Source organism: Mustelus asterias, chromosome 13 (genome assembly GCF_964213995.1).
Source record: "Mustelus asterias chromosome 13, sMusAst1.hap1.1, whole genome shotgun sequence".
Lineage (NCBI taxonomy): Eukaryota > Metazoa > Chordata > Chondrichthyes > Carcharhiniformes > Triakidae > Mustelus > Mustelus asterias.
In genome coordinates this window covers 21,899,475-21,913,829 of record NC_135813.1, presented here as the reverse complement: position 1 = coordinate 21,913,829, position 14,355 = coordinate 21,899,475, and the positions used below count along the sequence as shown (strand labels likewise).

The window sequence follows — 14,355 nt, the reverse complement described above, 5'->3', positions numbered from 1 at the left end:
AGTTTAAAAATTGGCAAGTCATGTTGCAGCTTTATAGAACCTTAGTTAGGCTGCACTTGGAATATAGAGTTCAATTCTGGTTGCCACACTACCAGAAGGATGTGGAGGCTTTGGAGAGGGCACAGAAAAGATTTACCAGGATATTGCCTGGTATGGAGGGCATTAGCTATGAGGAGAGGTTGGAGAAACTTGGTTCGTTCTCACTGGAACGACGGAGGTTGAAGGGCGACCTGATAGAAGTCTACAAGATTATGAGAAGCATGGACAGAGTGGATAGTCAGAAGCTTTTGCCCAGGGTGGAAGGGTTAATTACTAGGGGGCACAGGTTTAAGGTGCGAGGGACAAGGTTTAAAGAAGATGTACGAGGCAGATTTTTTACAGAGTGGTGGGTGCCTGAAACATGTTGCCGCGGGAGGTAGTGGAAGCGGCTACGGTAGTGACTTTTAAGGGGCGTCTTGACAAGTGCATGAATAGGATGGGAATAGAGGGATATGGTCTCCGGAAGGGTAGAGTGTTTTAGTTAAGTCGGACAGCATGGTCGGTGCAGGCTTGGAGGGCCAAAGGGCCTGTTCCTGTGCTGTAATGTTCTTTGTTCTTTGTTCTTGTTCACTGCTGCCTCATAGCGCCAGGGACCTGGATTTGATTCCCAGCTTGGGTCACTATCTGTGTGGAGTCTGCACGGGTTTCCTCTAGTGCTGCAGTTTCCTCCAACAGTCCGAAAGACGTGCTGGTTAGGTCCATTGGCCATGTTAAATTCTCCCTCAGTGTACCCGAACAGATGCCAGAGTGTGGCAACTAGGAATTTTCACAGAACTTTATTGCAGTGTTAATGTAAGCCTACTTGAGACACTAATAAATAAACTTTAAAAAATCTCTAATCCTGCACTAATGCCAGATCTTGGGCGTGTATCCATTAGATTGTCCGAGTTCACTTATGTGCAAAGTGTATTGCCTGGTACATTAATGTATTGCATTTCTATTGATTTGCATTCATTAATGTGTTATAAAGTGACATTGTAGCATGTAAACTGTAATTTGTATACATATTTGTATTCTACTTTTAATACAGTTTTTAATTTAAACACCTTCCAAGCATTCCAATTTAATGAGACATACAGGAATGCAATTATTTATTTATTTAACACTTTTGGTACCAATTCGAACATAAACAGTTGCAACCCATTAACCCTTTACTGAACTTTAACTCTTAACTGCATATTAACTTTAACTGAACATCAACTTTTACTAACTGAAAATAAATACTACCGAGTTTAGGAAAACCTTGGCCAAGAAATATCCACGATGTAGAATCTAGCTTATTCTCTGAAGCATCCTTCAGGGTACAGGTCTTCTTGCGACGGTTGGTTTCTTTGAGTTATCGATGGCAAGCAATGTCTCTTTATCCACAATTCTCCACTCGCTTCCAGAAGATTCTCTGTCATCCAGCCAACTGTGTAACCAGAAACTGATCACATGGCTCAAACATCCAGTGAAATTACTATTGAATGATGCCATTACACTTAGTTCATTTGACACGTCCCATACATAGTAGCCATATAAATCGAAGCCATACTGCCTCAGTTAATGTAAACAACTTCCCTTATCTGAGAAGCTTCAGATCACACTCCCAGACCAGAGCAACTTTACGACTTGCATCTGGTTTTAATCTATAAATTGAGCAAAAATTCCCAGCATACTTAAGTCTCAGCCAGAAATGCCATTTTAAAGCCACTATTGCCATTATTGTTGTTAAATTATTGTTGCAGCCATTCTTTTTCTGTCACACTATGTACATTGATCTGGATAATCGTAGAATCCCTACAGTGCAAAAGAAGGCCATTCATCTCATCGGGTCTGCACCAAATCTCCAACAGAGCATCTTACTCAGGCCCATCCCCTGCCATATCTCCACATATTTATCCCACTAATCCCCTTAACCTACACATCTTTGGACATGTAGGGGCAATTTACCATGGCCAATCCACCTAACTTACACATCTTTGGACTGTGGGAGGAAACCAGAGCACTCGGAGGAAACCTACACTGACGCGGGGAGAACGTGCAAACTCCATGCAGACCTGAACTTATGACACCAGCACATCATGCCAAAATATTTCAAAGTGCCTCGTACAATGTATGATGTCTTCACAAATAATCTTTCACTGCGTTGCTACAAATCCATGCCCATCTTTCACTCCACTTTTAAAACTCTCCAATAAGAGTTCAGCTCCTGCAATAGTACTAATACGGTCAGAATCAAAGTTATGAGCAACATTGTCACTTAAACCTGTGACACAGCCAACACATCATCCCCTTCCAATATCTCTTTGTTTGTCAATTATATTGACCAAGTTCCACTCCTACAAAATCAACCATAGTCATCTTCATGTTCAAATCCTGTTATGCTCTTTTCAACACAAAGACTGCATACTTCCATCTCTGTAACACTGCCTCCATCTGCTACTGAAACCGTCATCTTTGTCATGACTGTTCTAATGTTCTCCTGGCTGACCTCTCATCCTCCATGTTCCCTAGATTTCAGTTCTATCAAAACCTTTCTGCCCAGATCACATCCATACCAGGTGCTTCAAATCAACTATCCCTTTACTAACTTAAATTGGTCTCCTTTCCCCCAATGTCTCCAATGTAAAATTCTCATCTCTGTCTTCAAATCTCATGTGGCCTTTGCAAGATTTAGGGTTTCAAGGTGTAAAACCCTTCCATTTAAAAAAAAACTCTTAGGGTCCGAATTCTTAATTTCTAACACTAGGGTCCTCTCCTTCTTGACTTACATGGTACAAATAACTAGTACTTATGAATCAGGTAGAAGTTATCAAGCATGATTTTACATATAGTGAACAAGAAGCAGTGAAGACAACTTAGAAGTTTCTCAACTCAAAATCCCAGGAATTCTTGGTATTGCCAGCATAGGTGATGTCTCTCCTTCCTTTTGTCTTTGAAGTGATGTTGAACTATGCCCAGAAGAGTCATATCCCAAAAGCCATGGTATCACTGTGCCAACAAGGACTACAATTTCACAACTTTTATTCCTCAGTTTCATTATTCAGGGCTTCCTTTTTTTGGAAATAGTCCAAATTCACCTCTTCTATTGGCTATAATATGCAAATCATCCTGTGTCACCCCACCTCTGTAACAAACTAAAGACAAGTATTCATCTCTTTTCCCTTGTTTTGTGGGTTGTAAACAGAGACACAGCTCTTGGCTACAAGTTTGCATTCCATTACAAACAAATAACACATTTCTTTCAGATAAAGTGACATCCTCTTATCAACAAATTTTAACCCAAGCCCCACAGATATCAGAAAATAAAGGTTCCCCTCTGTTACAGATCAATTAAAGCAATACATAATTTGTTTAAACATAGTATTATCCTAATTTCCAATTGCTTTTAACCATTCCTTCAAACTGATTTAAAAAAAACATCTAATTGTATTGTGACCTTTGAGACAGCATACAGCTGCATCAGCTCAAGATTCAAAGGAACTTAATCGTAAAACAATCAAACAATTTTGTTCCTTCACAAATGACTCTTTCCTGTTTCCCACTTACCTTGACTGTTAATTGTCCAACAGAAATTCAGACCGATCCTTTTTCAAGTGGATAAGGAATACATTCCAAATATGTTACAGATTCTTAAAAACTAGTTGAATTATCCAAATCTTACACCTTGCACATTATTTCCCCTGTAACCTCCTACAAACCCAACAGCAGCCTCTTGTGGAACACAAAACTTTATTCACCCTTCTGTTGGTAGTCATGTTCTCAAGCAGCTATGCCTCAAACTCTGGAATTCCCCTCTCTGAAAATTTCCACCTCCTCGCTTCTTAAAACATATCTCTTTGACCAAGCTTTTAATTTAGTCAGCCACTAAAATACCTATTTCTTTCACTCAATTTTTGTCAAGGTTTAACTGAACCTACTTCTTTGACCAAGCTTGTGATCATCTGACCTAATATCTCTTTATGTGGTTCAATGTCACCTTGTGTTTTACAGTGCTCCTGTGTGATGTCTAGGGGCATTTTTCGGCATTAAAGGCACCATATAAATGCAACTTATTACTATTGCATAGTTTATAGCAGAATCTGTTAAATTGTAGCCTATGAAAGGTTGCGTGGGTAAAATCAATTAAATCATTTCCTTCTAATAATTTGCTGATTTATGTTTGTTAACCCATCAACATTGGAGCTAACAGATGGTTAATCCAGTTTTCCCCCAGTGATGAAAGTTAAAATCTCTTTTATAGTGTTTTAATTTAAGACCTCCAATCTATTGTGAAAATGTTGCTTTCCTGAGTTCAGCTTTGTTTCAAATTCACTTTATTGTGAAACTTTCTAATTGAATTAGTTTAGAAAGTGAGTCATCTTTTGACACTTGAACAAAACAGATCTATAATTAATGTGACTGAGTTACGTTTAGTGTTTAATTCACAGTTTTCCATGTCAGGTTCAGGGCCGTCTTGGTGTGCTACTATCAACTGACTGCTTGCTTAATCAAGGTTGTCGTGACTAATTAATTTAGGAAATGTTTGCATTTATAAAGCACCTTTCATGACCTCCAAACATCGTACAAGTGCTTTAAGGTCAATGATATATTATTGAAGTGTAGTGGTGGTATAGTGGCCTAATCAGTGATGTGGAGATGCTGGCATTGGACTGGGGTGGGTATAGTAAGAAGTCTCACAACACCAGGTTCAAGTCCAATAGGTTTATTTGGTATCACCAGCTTTCGGAGCGCTGCTCCTTAATCAGGCTCCTTCACCTGATGAAGGAGCAGCGCTCCGAAAGCTTGTGATACCAAATTAAACCTGTTGGACTTGAACCTGGTGTTGTGAAACATCTCACTAATAATCCAGCGACCCAGAGTAATGCTCTTGGGTTTGTATCTCACCACGGCAGATGGTGGAATATGATGGTGAAATTTGAATTCAATCAAACATCTGGAATTAAAAGTCTACTGACAACCATGAAACCATTGTCGATTGTCATTAAAAACCCATCTGGTTCACTAATGTCCTTTAGGGAAGGGAATCTGCCGTCCTTACCTGGTCTGGCCTACATATGGCTCCAGAGCCACAGCAATGTGATTGACTTTGAAATGCCCTCTCAGTTCAAGGGCAATAACTGCTGGTCCAGCCAGCGACATCCACATTCCGTAAATGAATAAAGAAAAATCATTGTAATATAGGAAGCACAGCAGCAGGATGGGGAGAGGGGAGGTGGGAGGTGGTGGTGGTCGGCAACAAGGGCAGGGCAGACAGCTTTCAGTCGGACCCCCTCTTCCAGATGTCAGTACAGGTATCCGATCAGGTACTGAGTGCCTTTGAAAGAGGGACACCCTTCTTTCTGGGTTAATACCAGTAGCAGTGGGATGAGACCCTTAAGTGGGCCTGAATTACCCACCTAAGGGCGTTAATTGGCAGCAAGGCCACCGATGGGCCTTCCCTTAATTGAAATGGAAGTGGGAAGCCAGCTAGCTATCCCACCTGCCATCCTCCTCCAAATTAATCACCCCCACCCCAAACTTTCCACAGGGACAAGCAGAAAATACCATTCCGCAATTCCAATTTATCAAGGACTTCCATCATCAAAAGAATTACTGCCTATATCGATCCTATAGCTGTGCACTAACCTTCACCAGACTGATTGGGTTCAGCGATTTGCAGCTTGAAAGTTGCCTTTTGGCTCTCCCAGTCTGTTATCAAGCTCCTTCAGGAAATTAACAGGCTGCTAATCGCGAGGCGAGTCTGTTCCTGTCTCCCCCACCGGAGTGATCAAGTGGCACTATTTTCAAAGTGCATCTCCTCCCTTCCTCGTCTCCAGGCTGATTGACCAAGCCTGGCCCTAGATATGGGTTTTCTGGCCCTTCCCGTCGACGGGATCCTCCAGTCCCGCCAGCATTGACCCCCTGCCACAGCTTCCCCGGCGGCAGGATGGACGAGCCGTGCAAATTGCAATTGGCTTCGGTGGGACGGGTAGATCCCGTCGACAGCCAATGGTGAGACGACACTGCCGTGGGGAAACCTGCCACGGAGTGAGGGGGAGGGGTCTGGAAAATTCCGGCTCTAGTCTCTGGAAAGGACCTTGAGCTCATAGTTTTCTGACTCTGAGGCAAGTGTGCTACCAACTAATCCATTCCCAATACTGTATCTAATTAATAAAACCTGCCCAATTACCCAACCCTTCTGTTGTTTTTAATATATTGCCATCCTGTAACTTATAGTCATTTTCATTCTATCCTATGTATTTCTAGTCTTACTCCGAATCGATCTGAGTTGTTCTTGTGACCATCTGTGCTATTTAGTCTTGGCTGTTTTTCGTGCCAAGATATGAGGTTCAGTTAATTTGAATGTTCTTGCGTTGCTTTTGGATGAAATGCTGTCAGAGGTGACCGCCTCCGATAGCCTCCTGATAAACCTTTTCCCATCACATTGACAATTCAGTGGCGATCCCAGTACCCTTTTGGTTCAATAACATGTAATGTCAATGAAGTATGTACAGGCTTGCTTGTGCTTTGATGAGTCACATCTATTCCTCCGAGTGTGCATAGATTTAATTTTTTACTTTTTGTGTTTATGTGCATGATAACTTCATGCGCCATTTTAAATGTTCCTATCAGCAACATGGCACAATGGTTAGCACTGCTGCCTCACACTGCCAGGAACCCGGGTTGGGTCACTGTCTGTGTGGAGTTTGCATGTTCTCCCCGTGTCTGCGTGGGTTTCCTCTGGGTGCTCCAGTTTCTTCCCACAGTCCAAAGATGTGCAGGTTAGGTGGATTGGCCATGCTAAATTGCCCCTTTGATGTGTAGGTTAGGGGGATTAGTGGGGTAAATGTGTGGGGTTAAGGGAATGGGCCTGGGTGAGATGCTCTGTTGGAGAGTCGGTGCAGACTCGATGGCCCGAATGTCTTCTTTCTGCACTGTAGGGATTCTATGATTTGCTGCTCCACTTAGCATTAAAACAGTTTTATCAGTCAAGATTAATTCATGTGTTGACAGCAGCTATGGGCAGCTGGAGGGAAAATGGCACAATTGTTTCGTGGTAAATAGTAACAGTGTGTGGTTTAAACAATCTCCTTCATACTGTGCAAACCTTCATTTCTTTGGCAAGAGGCATTCCTATTCCAGATGTCTGCAGGACCTGTATCAGTCTGCTGTGAAGCGGAGGTGATGAAAGCAGATCTCCTCTGACAAGTCCAACAGTAAGCACTGTTATTGCACCTGCATTCACTGGCCCCTCACAAATTCCTCTTCCTTCATCCCAATCTTACTTCACAATGGAATTCTCAAGGAAACACTCAACATCAGTGGTGTTTACGCTACAGTCTAAATGACAACAGGAAATAATGAAAAGTACTGGTTAGAAAAAACAAAAGTGCCAAGGTGATGCATTACAAAATTGAATTACAAAATGACTTTCACCAACTGAAAATTGTCATCCATCTTTTAAAACTTCAGCTTCCATGTTCCAAAATAACCAATTCCGGCTGTTTAATTGTCTGATCAGAACTCTGTGTGTTTTAGTACCATATCAATGCAATTGACGTAAGCTGGAAGCCAAGTCTTGTTTTTTGTTTCTGTCAAGAAACCACTTCAGAAAATGCGGCCTTGAGTGAATTGAGATTGTAAGCCCAATTATCCACCATGTGCCAATTTTCTGGCCTCAGAAAATTGACTCAGCAATATTTTTGCTCCTTAACATTCAGTGGTGTTACCATCGAATCCCTCACTCTCAACATCTGGACATTACCACTGAAAGATGTTGAAGCCATTGAAAGGGTGCAGAGGAGATTTACAAGGATGTTGCCTGGATTGGGGGGCATGCCTTATGAGGATAGGTTGAGGGAGCTTGGTCTCTTCTCCCTGGAGAGACGAAGGATGAGAGGTGACCTGATAGAAGTTTACAAGATGTTGAGAGGTCTGGATAGGGTAGACTCTCAGAGGCTATTTCCAAGGGCTGAAATGGTTGCTACGAGAGGACACAGGTTTAAGGTGCTGGGGGGTAGGTACAGAGGAGATGTCAGGGGTAAGTTTTTCACTCAGAGGGTGGTGGGTGAGTGGAATCGGCTGACGTCGGTGGTGGTGGAGGCAAACTCGTTGGGGTCTTTTAAGAGACTTCTGGATGAGTACATGGGATTTAATGGGATTGAGGGCTATAGATAGGCCTAGAGGTGGGGATGTGATCGGCGCAACCTGTGGGCCGAAGGGCCTGTTTGTGCTGTGGCTTTCTATGTTCTATGTTCTAACTGGACTAGCCATATAAATACTATGGCTGCAGGAGCAGGTCAGAAGCTGGGAATTCTGCAGAGGGTAACTCACCTCCTGACTTCCCAAGGCCTGTCCATAATCCACAAAAGCACAAGTCAGGATTGTGATGGAATATTCTCCCCATGCCTGGAGGAGTGCAGCTCCAACAGTACTCAAAAAGCTTGACACCATCCAGGACAAAGCAATCGCTTGATTGACACCTCATCCATAAACATTCACTTCCATCATCACCAATGCACAGCGGCAGCAGTGTGTACCATCTGCAAGATACACTGCAGGAACCTTCCAAACCCACAAATGCTACCATCTAGAAGGGCAAGGGCAGCAGATACATAGGAACACCACACCTGGCAGTACACCTCCAATCCACTCATCATTCTGACTTGGAAATATATTGCCATTCCTTTACTGTTGCTGAGTCAAAATCCTGGAACTCCCTCTCCAACAGCTCTGTGGGTGTACCTACACCACACGGACTGTAGCGGTTCAAGAAGGCAGCTCATCATCATCTTCTGAAGGGCAACTGGGGATGGGCAATAAATACTGGCTTAGTCAGTGATAAAAGTAAACCAATATTCTTGAAATGTTTGCTAGTACAGGTCGAGTATCCATTATCCAAAGTCCTCAAGGCCCATTGTGTTTTGGATTTTAGATAATTTTGGTTTTGGATACCACATGTAGGCCAAGGGCTACTTACATTGCAATAGCCTAAGCCTAGGCTAGCTAAGATGTGTAGATCCTGGCATTGGACTGGGATGGGCACAGTAAGAAGTTTCACAACACCCGATTAAAGTCCAGCAGGTTTATTTGAGTCAGGTGAGTTCTTTGAAGGAGCAGCGTTCCGAAACCTCGTGATTCCAAATAGACCTGTTGGACTTGTAAGACTTGTTGGGCGGCACGGTAGCACAGTGGTTAGCACTGCTGCTTCACAGCTCCAGGGACCTGGGTTCGATTCCCGGCTTGGGTCACTGTCTGTGTGGAGTTTGCACATTCTCCTCGTGTCTGCGTGAGTTTCCTCCGGGTGCTCCGGTTTCCTCCCACAGTCCAAAGATGTGCGGGTTAGGTTGATTGGCCATGCTAAAATTGCCCCTTAGTGTCCTGGGATGCGTAGATTAGAGGGATTAGTGGGTAAAATATGTAGGGATATGGGGGTAGGGCCTAGGTGGGATTGTGGTCGGTGCAGACTCGATGGGCCGAATGGCCTCTTTCTGTACTGTAGGGTTTCTATGATTCTATGAAAGAATATTTGACTGGTATTGCTACACTTATTTCATGGTTTACTTTATCCTGCGTACAATATGTCAAAAGTTTGCTTTGCAATGTTTCTTTTGTTTACAGGGCAGCTATCAAGCCAGTGGTGATTCTTCTGCCAGTTTTGGGTCTCACCTGGTTTTGTGGGGTTTTGGTCCACCTCAATATTGTTCTTGCGTATATCTTTGTTGTGCTTAATTCCTTCCAGGTAAGTGTGCATGATATACATTCCTTCCATCAAGAAAGATTGAGATGAAGAGATGTTATACTTTATGTATCGTATAAGAATGAAGAATTGTATCAGAAATCTTTCACCGGAATCCTACCGCCTAGCCCACCATGGAATTGGAGCGGGCAGGGGACGCCCAACGTAAATGTCCGTTGACATTCCCTCGGGCGGGAATTTCCGGTCTCGCTGGAGCGAGGCTGTAAACTCCTGCCCTTTAAATCACTTTCATAGCAAAGTCATGGTTATTTCTGCCTGACTTGTTTAGCGTCACTTTGTGCTAAAGTGTGTTATGGATCCCAAATCAGGAAAGAACTTTGATTTATCTAATCCCTTTCACAGCTTTAGGATGTCCAAAAGTGTTTTACTGCCAATGTCCAAAATTCTCCTGTCCCACCTGCCGCGGGAATCATAGCGGGCAAGGCAGAAAATTCGGCGGACCATTCAAAGGTCCGTTGAGCTTGGGCGGGAATTTCCGGCCTTGGGGCACGCACGGCCGGACAATCCAGTCCGCGGAATATTTTTGGTATTGTTGTAGTAAACGTAACAGCAAACTTGCACACTGCAATCAAACAAATGATAACATCATCTGTTTTGGAATAAAAACAGAATACCATATCAGGTGGAATTTTACTGCCGCTTTACGCCCGTTTTTGGCAGGAAAATGCCTTAAAATCGGGCGTAAAGCGGCTAGCGCCATTGGCACCGGTTTTTGTGACTAGCGCGACCTTATGACATCTGGAATTCCGGCGCAGTCAGCCTCTCGCTGGAATTGGGCGAGAGGCTGATTAATTAATTTATTTAAATGTATTAAGATCGTGTTTTGAATGTGTTCAGCGAGCCCAGCAGTCAATTGTCTGGACTCGCTTGCCTTTATAGCCTTGCTGGGAGAGGTTTTCTCCGGCGAGGAAAACACCTGCCCCCCATGAACGGGGAACAGTCGTGTTGGCCTCGCCGGTGGAACCGGAGGCCATTGAGAAGTCCCAGGGAGGCTGAGTGCAAGGTGGGGGAGGGCCAGACTGGTGGTGCCACCTGGCACCTGGGCAATGCCCACTGGGCTGTGCCGGGGCAGGGCCAATGGGGCGGAGCCTGTGGGGGCACTGCCAGGGGGCAGGGCTGATGGGACAGGGCTGGTGAGGGTGGGGCCTGTGGGGGCAGGGACCGTTGCCACTCTGCATGCGATTGGTGGGGGAGGGCAGTGGGGCCGTGGTTAGTGGGGGACGGAGGAGGTCTGCGATTGAAGGTGGACCACAATCGGTGGGGAAGGGAGGGTATCCGCAATTGGTGGGGGTGGGAGGGAGGAGGTCTGCGATCGGTGGGGGAGGGAGGGGGGCTGCGATCGGTGGGGGAGGGAGGGGGGCTGCGATCGGTGGGGGAGGGAGGGGGGCTGCGATCGGTGGGGGAGGGAGGGGGGCTGCGATCGGTGGGGGAGGGAGGGGGGCTGCGATCAGTGGGGGAGGGAGGGAGGAGGCCTGCGATCGGTGGGGGAGGGAGGGGGGCTGCGATCAGTCGGGGAGGGAGGGGGTCTGCGATCGGTGGGGGAGGGAGGGGGTCAGCAATCGGTCTGGGCGCTGGGGCCGTGATTGGTCTGGGCGGCGCGGGGACGGCAGGACCTGCATCTCAGGCCATGGGCTCCTGCGATTGCAGGGGGCAGAGTTACTGTTCGAGGCTGCCTGCAGTAGCAGGGGCCTGACAGGTCTCTGTCTGTCTGTCAGACCCCTGCTACTGTTAATGCGCAGCATCAGATGTCTGCACATGCGCAATATCTCCCTCGACAGGCTGTCTGGCGAGGTAAACCCTGCCCACAGCCCCTCTCACTAGAAACTGACTAGTCCATCTTTTTGGAGACAGAGTGCATAAGATTGGGTGAGAAAACCCGCCTGAAAAACTGATCTGGAACTCTTCAATTTTCAGACTAGCTGGGCACTTAGAAAAATTCCACCCGTCAAGTTAAAGACAGCACCTCGAACAGTTCAGCACTCCCTCATTACTGCACAGAGATACCAAAATAGTTTGATTATGTGCTCCTCTCTGGAATGGTATTTGAACCCACAAACTGCTGACTCAGAGGCATGGGAACTACTACTGAGCTACAACTGACACTCTTAGTGCTACTTTTGGTCGATTTGTAACAATCCAAGTTTTTCTGGGTTTCCATCATTTTTGATCGTCCATTTTGAGCATTTCACTGCAGTGAATTGTTATCCTGGAGACTGAATGGATCCAACATCCATTACTTGCCTAACAATTTAGTTCAAACCACTGGAAGCCCTGACATGATTGCATATATTTTAGAAGTGATGGCCGGAATTCTCCGGCCGTTCACACCCCGCTGTCGCTGCAAGATAGGTCAGAGAATTTGGCGCTCAGCCAAATCTCCATTCACTGCAGCGGGACCACAGAATCCCGCTGGCATGAATGGCTGGAGAATCCCGCCCCATATCTGAAAAATGTAAGTTATTGATTGACAGAATGAATATGACATATATTTTTACATTTATTTTTGTCCTTTGAAGAATGCGCCTAAACTGTTTTTTTTGATACAGGATTGAATTACAAACAATACGACAATCACTGTTTCAGTTAACTCCATTAATACTTAGAGTGGAATTCTCCCATTTTGAGACTAAGGCCGGAATTCTCCAACCTCGCCCGTGGCTGGGATTCTGTGCTCCTGCTGTAAAGAATGGAGTTTCGGCTGAGTGCCAAATTCTCCATTCACACTGGCAGCGAAGGCCAGGCGAACGAGGCTGGAAAATCCCAGCCTACGTCCCGTGGCGGGGGCGGAAACATGGCATGTTTCCCACTGCAGAGGCTGGTGGGAAAACATGTCATATCTCCCGGCCCCAACCTCATTATTTATGCAGCCAGGTGTTTCATACCATATTCAGTGATGGGTCAGGCCTGGGTGGTGTGTAGTCGACCATCATGTCCAGGTGCCATATTGGAAAGGCGCACAGCATCACTGACCCACTATTGGAGACAAAAGGTGGACCAACTGATAATGAAGATGGATCTCTGGGAGACAGGAAGATCGATGCCCTTTGAACGAAGATGAATCTCCAGGAACATTCCAAGACTGGAAGGTAGACCACTCCCAGGACACCTAATCTGGAAGGCCCACCCGCAGATGCTGCCCTCTTACAATGCTGTGGTATTCCAGGGTCCAGGGTTGTGGCTGGCCTCCACCTGAACGCCGGAGGCAACCCCACGCACTGTCCAGATAATCCCAACACCTGCATGCCACATTTGTTCTGAATGTGTTTCATGCTGGCTTGTTTTTCCACTGGCATCGTGGAGAATCTGGCCTGATTATAGTAGGTGGGGGGGGGGCTGGTGTTGCGGGTGTCAGGCCTTTGTCTGCATCCCATTAATGGGATGCAAGTGAGAGTCACTCCTACTCCTATCTCTGGTGGGTTTTCTGACCTGCCATGGCAGACACCAGCGGATGGTCCCACTGTAAATTCATGCAGGCATAAATTCTGGGCCTCGCGCCATATTCTCCCTCCCTCCCCACCGCCATCCCCAAGCCTGCCATTGAACACACTGGTGGGGGCTTGGGAGAATTCAACGCTTTGGGTGGAATTTTTCCTTCCTGCCCACCCATGGGAATCGTAGCGGGAGGGGGGGGGGGAACCATGCAAAGGGCCGTTGACCCCAGGTGGGATTTTCTGGTCTTGGGGTGAACACGGCTGGAAAATCCCACCCTTGGCATCAAGTCAGCTCCTGAAGAATAAGCCCCCATTCCTGGCGTGAATTCCCACTCGCTGAGAGGATAAATGGGGTAATCGCAGACGGAGATCCACACACTCCATTTGCAGCAATTGATCTAACAGCTGGTGATTTGAATCACCAAAAAAATCAGGAACATCACAAATCAGACAGGTTGACCTCAAAAAAGTAATTTTCCAATCTTCGCTCCTGCTCTGTGAGGATGTATATCATGATGTGGAGATGCCGGCGTTGGACTGGAATAATGTTAAACTTCTTAGGATGTATATCGGCAGCGGAACCAATCTGGGGCTGTGTACTTCAGAACTATAAAACAGCATGGTCACATCTCCAAACTTTGTTAAAGGTTAAAAATAAGTTTTCAGAATCTGTTGTGTTGCCAACATGAAACCATGATTCCAGTTTCCCCAGTGACTGAAATCTGATCTTCCATGCAATTATGGGGCTGGGGGTCACCTTCTGCTCTGGGGAATAAGGAATTATAATGTTCGAAGATTCACATTCTTTTTGTTGTTCTTAAAGTTACAAACACGGCTATAACATGTCCCTTTCTTACTGCGTGTGTCATCTTTCATTCATTCATTATTTTGATGCTGTTTGAACCTTTCATAATTTGATGAGAAGTAGTTAAGTATTTTAAAGCAATACTCACACAAGTAATTGGTTATATAAATCAATTAAAAAAACCTATCCAATTCAGCTCATGTCTAATCCCCAAGGCAAATTCCTAGTATTTCCTGTATTGAAATACTTTTTACAAGCTAATTAATTCCCAAAAGAATGACAATATGAAAACAATTACCTCTCTCTGGTATAAAGTACAGAGATTAATGGGACAAATGAAATGTTGGTAAGTGCAC

The 14,355-nt window shown here is 45.2% G+C and overlaps 1 protein-coding gene across 1 annotated transcript in view; it reads left to right on the top strand.

The window, feature by feature from the left end:
• The window catches only part of LOC144503059 (adhesion G protein-coupled receptor D2-like), a 98,534-nt gene extending 86,219 nt beyond the window's left edge, over positions 1-12,315 (top strand). The window contains exons 21-23 of the mRNA XM_078227561.1: positions 5,045-5,065; positions 9,625-9,745; positions 12,310-12,315. Of these exons, the coding sequence (XP_078083687.1) occupies positions 5,045-5,065; positions 9,625-9,745; positions 12,310-12,315 (148 nt within the window). The remainder of the gene's footprint in view (positions 1-5,044; positions 5,066-9,624; positions 9,746-12,309) is intronic.
• The last annotated feature ends 2,040 nt before the right edge of the window (positions 12,316-14,355 follow it).